The sequence below is a fragment of the Macrosteles quadrilineatus genome, unplaced genomic scaffold (genome assembly GCF_028750875.1).
Source record: "Macrosteles quadrilineatus isolate MER2022 unplaced genomic scaffold, UCM_ALF_1.0 Scaffold_5__1_contigs__length_97177068, whole genome shotgun sequence".
In the NCBI taxonomy this organism is placed as follows: Eukaryota; Metazoa; Arthropoda; class Insecta; order Hemiptera; family Cicadellidae; genus Macrosteles; species Macrosteles quadrilineatus.
In genome coordinates this window covers 33,480,199-33,489,488 of record NW_026542598.1, presented here as the reverse complement: position 1 = coordinate 33,489,488, position 9,290 = coordinate 33,480,199, and the positions used below count along the sequence as shown (strand labels likewise).

The following is a 9,290-nucleotide window of genomic DNA, read 5'->3' as shown; positions in this document are numbered from 1 at the left end:
AGAATTTCGAAACGGGAAATAGTTTACGTCCGATTCGCATACCTACAGAATTTACACACCAAATTTCATAACGATCGGTGAAGTCGTTCCGGAGGAGTTTGCAGACAAACACTGTGACACGAGAATTTTATATATTAGATAAACATTTTAACGAATGGTGTTTTTGGCCTCTGGGGACATCAAAATGAAAAAGCAAATCGGTCCCGGGCTTAGTCTTACCATAGACAAAAGTCTTACCATGCCACCTACGGTAATAGCTACATCCCTATTGGGAAATTCGCTAAAAGACATTTCTACGTATACTAGGTTTTTTCTACACCTTTTCCAACTTTATTTAAGAAACAGTTATGTTTATTTAAGGAGAGGGCACGCGAATATGAATAGCCTATACTAATGTACAATTTTTACAATTTTTATATCTTGTTATTTATTAAATTTGACATTAAAAACAGAATTTTCACCGAATCAATTTTAGTCATAACTCAATGTCACAATCACAAACCACAACTAATTTTTAGCTTATGGGAAACAGAATGGCATTTAGTAGTTTAGCATTTAGCGTCAATCGGTGATTTTTAGTCGAATGAATCGCCGAATAAATTTTAGTTACATGATGATGTGACAATCTAAATCAACTAAATAACCAAATCGCTCGTTAGACTAATTTAACCGAACCAGGATAAAATCACCGAATTAGTCTATTCAGCACCAATAACCGATTGATTCGGTTATTTTCATTCGGTGATTCCCACCACTAATTAATTGTTGCAACAGTTGCAGTGAAGATACTAGTGTGATTTTCTGTAAAGGCTGCTACAAGAGCGACATGAAAATACTGTATGGCCTGGCCACGGCCCCCTTTAACGCGGCCTGTAGTTAAAGGGGGCCGTGGTATGCAGTTAGTTACTAGCGCATGCGCTGAAGTGCGGCATTTTCCGCATTTTCCTGTCATGAAATGCTCGCCAGCTGAAGAAGCTGGAAGCTCGCTATTTTGTTTACGCCACACTACATTATTTTGACGAACTTCCCACGCAAGGATTTAGTCCAGAAAACAGCTGTTTGCCGCCAGCTTATTCAAATGGGGTTTCATTGCGTACTACTGTGCTGCAATGAGTTTTGCCGGACACCAATCAGCTGATTATACTGTATTTAGGTGGCAGTGAATGGTTATAAACAAAAACATAACCTCTTTATGACTAGTGATTTTTAGTCCTTTAGTTGGTGGAAATATATAAGGATTTGTACGGATTTAGTAGTATGGCGTAAACTATCGTACGTAACTCGTCCAAAATATGTGTACCGGACTCGTATGGTAATCCCGTACTCGACTTCGTCTCGCACGGGAACGACCACACTCGTCCGGTAAACACTTATTTTCAGGACTAGTAACGTAATATACTATTTGACTATCTGTCAATGTCAATCTATCCCTCCTAGCACAGAAAGTATCCAGTCAGTATGAGTATGTTTTTTCTGTGCTCCTAGCCTCCTACCTAACCTATAATGTTTGTCGTGTTTTATATTATATTTTTACACTGAGTTATATCCATAAACTTGTTAATGATTCAGTTGAGTGATTTATTAACTCTTTGAAATTTGAATAGATTATGGACACTGAGAAAACTGGTTGGGAAACTTTAAATCACCTATGTACCAGTGACGGGAATGGATGACTTTAACACAGAAGCTTTTGAAGAATAGGCCTATCCCTATTGGCTTTTCGCTTTTCTCTGTTTTACTAACTTTATGGCACTTGCAAACAATTAATTAAAGGAAAGAAACTGTACCCAAGGATTAATTTACATCTGCTTGAATATTGAACAATGTCAAGTCATGGAATTCTTTATCTAAGCTCTGAGGTAAGTAGGCCTAAGTTTTCTAGTCCTAGGTCTTGAACGTCGAGGTTCAATAATTTAACCTCAAATTTAAATAATAATAAACATTAAATGGTCTAGCCAATGTTTTTTTGGTCACATGACAAAAATCTGTTTTTTAAAAGGATTTATAGTAAGGCCTACTTAGCTACCGGTAACTTAGTTCTGTTAAGAATAGGATATAGGCCTAGGCTACAACCATTTGATGTTATTTGTTGGATATTAAGTTATGTTATGTTCTGGATATAGGTTAAAGTAGGAGCTGGTTCTATTACGAAGGCTATGGGAGTGGTGGGATTTCCTTGTTTTGTTGATCGAGCTGCAGGTTATTCCTCACATTTAACACTAACTTAGAGACTAAACAGGACATAAGTTACTGGCTGTAAATGGAGAAGATTAATAGGCCTAAGCTTAGTCCCATGAATATAGACTCGCAGTGGTCGCTATAACCCACTGATGCGATGATCCAAACCTGAGGTTTTTAAGGAGATGAATTAATATCATCATAATATAATGATGATATTCTTTTCAGTTCTGGAGCCTTCCGCCTACCTAAGTGCAAGTCAAGGCCTCTCGTTCTATTTGAGCTTGCCTTTTCTATGTGCCTGTTATTGCTCTTGAATCATAAGCTTAAATCATGGGAAAAGACTTAACTTATGCCCTTGTTCGAATTAACACCCAACGTCAAAATAAATCCAACCTAACTCGGAGCATTATCATCAAAAGGGTTTAAGTTAACACTGAAGAATTTGGTTTTGCATGTTTTTTTTCTTCTAGACAAGATTTTGACCTAACAATATCAGAACTTAATTTGGGCCATAGACAAAACATACAACTCCCTTAGTGGTGTTGGTTAACTTAGTTCAATGCCACTTAATTTTATAAATCTTTATTTCATGCATCATCATGCTAAATATTTCACATCCTCTTGTGCACCCACAACCTTTTTTTCTTTTTTTTTCTTTTGAGGAAACCTTTAGGTAGGTTACATGTAATTTTACAATGTTGTTAAGCTATTGGCAGAGTCTATTCACACTTTTAGCGCCTCAGGGTCCTGGTCAAAAACCGATGAGAATCTCTTCTGCGAAGGTGTGGGGGATTGTGGGAGAGCCCCTCACCTTGATTTAAGACAAAATTTAAAATTTTTTAATTAAATTTAAACTGTCATGACCTAACTCAACCAACCAAACTTGCTGATAATATCAAAAATATAGGCCTATAGGCTAAGATAAAAATTGAATGAGGTTTACTAATAAAAAAAAATAGTTCTGTTCACAAAATTAAATTATCAATGCCTCACATTCAAATAAATTATAGTTAAGAAGTAATCACATTCTAAGCAAAATCTTTGACAAAAAGTTAAATGTCGCCAGTGGGATTCGATCTGGTTACATCATGGACATCAGCCGAGTATTCTATCCACTACACCACGAACATCCGTTCACTTTGTATCGTTGCGGTAATGGTGTTCCCTCAAGAGAGTAACGTCACGCCCCCCACTCTTTAGCAGATGAGGTTCTCATCGGTTTTTGAGACGCTGAGACGCTAGTGTCTTTTCACTGTTTATAACAATAAGTAGCCTACACAAATACAATAAATAATCATGGAATATAAGCTTACAACAATGACAGAGCAATTTTTTTATAAAAAAAAAACACATACAACAAAAAACAATAAAATTGCTAATGCTTTAACAAGGAAAAAAGTCTATGGTTAGGCTTTTAAATGTAGGCCTATAGTAAAACAATACTTCTTGCTACGAGATTAAACTTTATTACAAATTGACAAATTGTAAACATAGGTAAATAAAAAAAAAAAAAAATTAACAATTTAAAACATAGCCTATGTTAGAACCATCATGATACATACTTCCTCTCTTTTACCCAACTAATCTTTATTTCCTCCAAATCCCCATCAAAACCAACTTAGCTAGCCTAGATATTTTGCATGGATTAGTAAACTTTAATATTTCTGTTTTAGGACACAGAAGGCGGTTTCCGACAAAAACTAATGACATTTCTGCATTCAGTGTGCAAAATACTGTTGACAGGACCAAAAGTATCAGGGATACTGTATCCCACTTTTAACATTAGGCGATGTGTTACATGGTGATTTAGGCAGAGGGTGATTACAAAACTTATGAAATGGAAATGAGTGTGAATATGTCAACAGAGATACCACATGTATATGATTGGGATTGGGATGTTAATAATTATCAATCCCGTTATCCGCCTGATTATTGGAATCTATGCCAACTCTTCATGGTGCTAAACAAAACCAAATACCCTGAGATTCGTCTGGTTCAACTCACAGATGCTTTTTTCAATAAGGGGTTGTACCGTATGGAGTAAGTCTTTATTAATTATTCTCCTTGTTTAAATGTTTTCATTGTACTTTTTATGATAAATTATACTGTAGGCCTATTTAGTTGATTACAGAACATTACCAACTTATCCAACCAGGTATTAAAAGGATTAGCAATCACCTTCCTTTTTTATCCATCCTCGCAGATTAGTATGCGCTAGTATGCTTATACTGTTGTGGCAATTGCTGCGTTCGGCTGACAGTAGCATGGTAGCTCAGTCAGCTAAGGTGTTGCACTGTTTATAGTAGCATTGAGGTCTTTCTAAAGGGTGCGTCAAAAAAACCTGACGGTTTCTGTTTTGTAATAAGTCAGCTGTTATACTAGCTAGAGCCCTCATTGTTGTAGTGAACGATTGCTTATGTTATGCCATTTTTAGGTTATGTTTGGTAAAACATCACGTCGTCAAAAGAAAGTTACTGTCTAGTGTGGTGCAGTGTGGTGTGGCACTGTTTGGAGTCATCGGACCATATGTTTTTGAGGACGAAAGTGGGAACACCCCCCCTGTCACTGTGAACTCGGAACGCTATTTGGAAATACTGAGGGGGTTTTTGGTTCCACAACTGCGGATGTTATGAGAGATAGACATGACTAACACGTGGTTTCAACAGGACGGCGCAACTTGTCATACAGCCAATTATTCAATGTCATTTTTGCGTGAACTCTTTGCCGGTAAAGTGATCTCTTGGTTTGGTGATGTGCTGTAGTCAGCTCGATCCCCAGACTTAATTTGGTGTGACTGTTGGCTGTGGGGATACTTAAAAAGCAAAATGTTTGTTTCGACATTTCAAACCATCCCTGAACTCAAGCAGTGTATCAGGAAAGAGATTGCTTCTATTCATCAAGCGAAGGTGACTGCAAATATACAAAAAAATGGGATGCCTGTGTTTAGCAGAAGGCGATATAAACTGAGTGATATAATTTTTCATAAATGAAAATGGCATAGTAGTGTGTACAATATAACGTTATTTAATACATGAAATTGTAGTTTGTTCTTGAGTTATATAGTATTAAAAACCGTCAGGTTATTTTGGCGCACCCTTTACATGCACATGTTTGAATTCCTTACATGTACATTGTACAATCCATATCAACCTAACCAATTTGTGGCTTAGCTGGTGTGGCAAAGTTGGAGTTTTAGATGTATTTTGATGCAACTTTGAAATGTGAAAGGTGTAATAAAATGACATCCAATAATAAGGGAATGATGTAATATTACTGAATAGCTTTCAGTTGAAACTGTGATTCAACTAGTTTCAGATAAATCAGCCTACCACGAGCCCCATATCAACCGATATGGGTTCTTATTCTAACACCAATCTAACGGAAAGGTGGTTGTAACAGAACACAGGTTAGGGTTATTTACACCCGAATAGCTATATTTAGCCGAATATTTTTCGTGCTTATATTATTAGCACGAAATTGGTAGGCCTAATCCATGTGGTGAATCTGAACTCACAAAACTGTGAATTTTGTTGTTAGCTGTGACCCCAAGACAGATCGTATTGTGGCTGCTCTATCCATCCCCGTGGTTGAACATCTGCTGAGTTCACATCCTGGGTACATTCACCACCCTTTCTCAAACCAAGATTATGAGAATCGATCAGGTAATAATAATTAAGATAAAAACAACATTATAGGCCCCTAATGTATAAAATCATACAGCTATTCTTTTTTTGAAGATTGCTTTTTGTGATGACATGACACTTCTGTGTCATGAAAAAAGTCCTTTTAATATTCCTGTATCATCAATACAACCCAATTTTCTAAAATAATCAATTAGGCTACTTACTGGTTCAATTAGTTGTTGCTTAATTATATTTTTGGATTCTTAAAGCATGATTGTAGCTTAAGATCCATGCTTAATAGTTGGGCGAGCCCCATCATTATGCACGGTTTTTGGGGGGGGGGGGGATGGGGAGTAAATATTTAAATTTGGGACTAAAAATGGTTAGTTCCATAGTAAATAAAATTATATAATACTAGCTGTAACCCGCGGGCTTTGCCTCGTTTAACTTCTTAATTTTCAAGATGATCTCGTTCGCATTGCTCACTTGCCTTCAGGTTAGCTCGTTCACTACGCTAACTCGCCTCCAGGTTGAAGTTCGTTCGCTATGCTCACTCACCTTTTGGTTGCAAATTGAAATTAGCTGTTGTCATAAATGTAAAAGAAATAATAGTGCTGCACCCTGTTGGTAATCTTTGTAACTTGAATGGTATTGAACATCATAGAACAGAACCAACTTGTTTAATTGAAACAGCTGTTAAGATTCATTAATTCCATTCTCATAAGGTTAACATGGGAAACTCCAGAGCCACTGGGGCGGAGCCGATTGGACGGATCACGAAATTTATGGTGTATAAACCTATTCCATGAAATTCTACACGTATGTACCAAGTTTCGTGGCAATCGGTTCAGCGGTGTCTGAGTTTATATATATATATACAAACATCCTCTTTTATACTTATAGATGACCATTAAACCATTTAAAGAATAAATTAAACATTTGTACAAATGAAACTAGAACTGAACTTTAGAAACAGTGTGCTTTTAACTATTGTATACATTAGTCGTTAATTATTTTTTTATTTGGCACTAGAATTGTTGGTATTACAGAAGCAACAGATGAAGTCAAGACGGGTGAAGAGAACATTTTGAACTGCAACCTCAAGCTCTCTTGTTCCCAGTACAGGAAACTGGTCAAGGAGCGAAAGTTAGCGGAGGGGACATGGAAATCTAAATCAGAATGGCGGAAATCTAAAGATCTCGCTTCTCGTAAAAAGAAGAATAAGTCTAAAAGTGTAAAGGTTGAATCTGCGCAAAGCGAAACACCCAAAATTGCTGGGGGGATTGTCTTGGACAGTGCTTTGTCTAAGAAAGTGACACCACGAGTGAAGCGAACGAGATGGGACCAGACCACTCCTACTGCCTCAACTGCCCGAGTAGGGAAGAGGGTCGATGCAGGTGAGAACAAGCCCACCTTCAAGAAGCTCTTTGGACGCAAGATGGCTGCTGTTCCTGAAGCATTTCCGCAGGTAAGGTTCACAGAGGAACAGGCAGAGGCTCTAGAGGAACAGTTGGTCAGTGAGCTCTGTCTGGTAGAAGAAGGGACAAAGCTCCAGATTCAGAAAACATATCTGGAAAGTGGAGCTTTGATTTTGACCTGCAGCAACGAAGACACTGTTGACTGGCTGAAGACAATCTCCCACAAGCTACGTGTTGGGGGTGATGAGGAGGTGGTGGTCAAAGTTGGGAATTACAAGGATCTCCTGAAGACCACCAGGGTCCTCCTCAGAACCAACAACCGGTTAGCAAAGAGAGAGGCAAAGGATTTGATTAGGATGATCAAAACCCAGAATAGTGGCCTGTCGGTGGATGACTGGAGGATCGTCAGCTGCAAGAGAGAGGAAGAGTGCCAGACCCTTGTTCTTGCAGTTGACGAGGCATCAGTTCAGACACTGAAGGCTACAGGGTGGAGGCTGTTCCTAGGATTGGAACAGGTACAGCTGAAGGTATTGACCGGAGATGCCAAGAAGGAGTCCTTGAGGCTAATCTCTACAGCAAGGCTGCCTTCGCTTACCCCTGTTGCAGATTCAGAGCGGAGAAGATGGACATAACCTTGATTGAGCCGTGGATCAGAAATGGTTGCATTTTTAGTGCTTAATGGGGTTAAGATTAATGTCTATTCGGGTGTAAATAACCCTAACCTGTGTTCTGTTACAACCACCTTTCCGTTAGATTGGTGTTAGAATAAGAACCCATATCGGTCATAGACTAACAGATATTTATTGCCTGCAGGGTAAGAGAACAATTGCTGATTTGATTTTTTTTCTTTTATTGTCACTTCTATAGCTACCCCTATGTTCGCTGCCAACTATCAATCAACCCTCTTGTGCGCATCAGGGCTTACATCTAAATATATAGTAAATGAGTACCTAAGTGTAAAAACTGTAACAATTGTTGATAACAATTTATGTTGAATTCAATATAAATTTAGTAAAATTGCTCAAGTATCGGACAATTTAGGTGGTTTAACAGTCCCCTCTACTTCGGTAGGGGTGTATTATCAGTTAATAGATCAGCTATTGTACAAAAGTAAGCTAGTGGAACAGGAACGTTCAACAGAGGTTTATGTTTTAGTTTTGTATTATATTGTATAGTTATTTTTTACTTATGTACTGTTTTGTACAATGTGTAGTGTAATATAAATAATGCTTGTTTGATTAAAAAGCCATGTTTTTAGCCCATGATTTCTTTTGGACAAAATATAAGACTAAATTACTTACGCAATTTCTGTCAGACAGCTCAATAACATGTCCTGAACGAACACATTTTTTAGCTGTCTGAAGGTAATTGTAATAGTATATTTCGTACCTATGGCCGAAAATGAGGTTTTGCCAGCTTGAGATAGTTTTTAAGTGAGAGACAAAGTCGAGAACTTAAAACGATTGAGAGGTACAAACCCATTTTAGTCCATGGTACAAACGCTATTTTTCACCACACTATACCCTATTACCACTATTCACCACAATAATAATGCATACTAATAGTCAACACAAGTACAACTTTAAGGTTACCGGTATGTGAAGAAATAATTTGAGGAATCAGCAAAATAGTGATAAATAGTTGCTAGACAGTGGCATAGAAATAGAATAAATATAGACTGTCAAAGGAAGATTCCGGCCCAGCGTCTGCTGGTAGCACACAGCTCCTCGCCTGCAGCGGTGTGCTCCGTAACTACACGGCACTCTTAGCGGTGGGTGCCGGAAACTATGCTAACTGCAGCACTGCTGCCGGTCTATATTTATTCTATTTGTCTATGGCAGCGGTGACAATAAAACAATTGTATTGCAATGTTATACACTGATTGTGTATTTAATATTCATTAATGTTTTAAGAAAGTAAGCGGGTAGCTGATTTTTTTCCCTAGGGATGTAAAAACCTGCTTGGTCCCCAAATGACAATGACAGCTAGCATAGACAGCAATACATAGCTTTAATAAACGTTTGTAAAATGGCTATAAACTTCGTAGTGTGGTGAAAATGTATTTACA

The 9,290-nt window shown here is 37.8% G+C and overlaps 1 protein-coding gene across 1 annotated transcript; it reads left to right on the top strand.

Moving 5' to 3' along the window:
- The first annotated feature begins 1,641 nt into the window (after positions 1–1,641).
- LOC128996035 (uncharacterized) lies at positions 1,642–8,467 on the top strand. The gene is made up of 4 exons (XM_054421158.1): positions 1,642–1,859; positions 3,855–4,221; positions 5,719–5,843; positions 6,854–8,467. The coding sequence occupies exons 2-4, from the start codon at positions 4,019–4,021 to the stop codon at positions 7,852–7,854; spliced, it is 1,329 nt and encodes a 442-aa protein (XP_054277133.1). The 5' UTR covers positions 1,642–1,859; positions 3,855–4,018; the 3' UTR covers positions 7,855–8,467.
- The last annotated feature ends 823 nt before the right edge of the window (positions 8,468–9,290 follow it).

Coding starts and splice junctions, on each gene's coding strand:
- LOC128996035 (XM_054421158.1), top strand. CDS start 4,019: ATGGAAATGAGTGTGAATATGTCAACAGAGATACCACATGTATATGAT. Junction 4,222..5,718: donor AAGGGGTTGTACCGTATGGA/GTAAGTCTTTAT, acceptor TTTTGTTGTTAG/CTGTGACCCCAAGACAGATC. Junction 5,844..6,853: donor AGATTATGAGAATCGATCAG/GTAATAATAATT, acceptor TTGGTATTACAG/AAGCAACAGATGAAGTCAAG.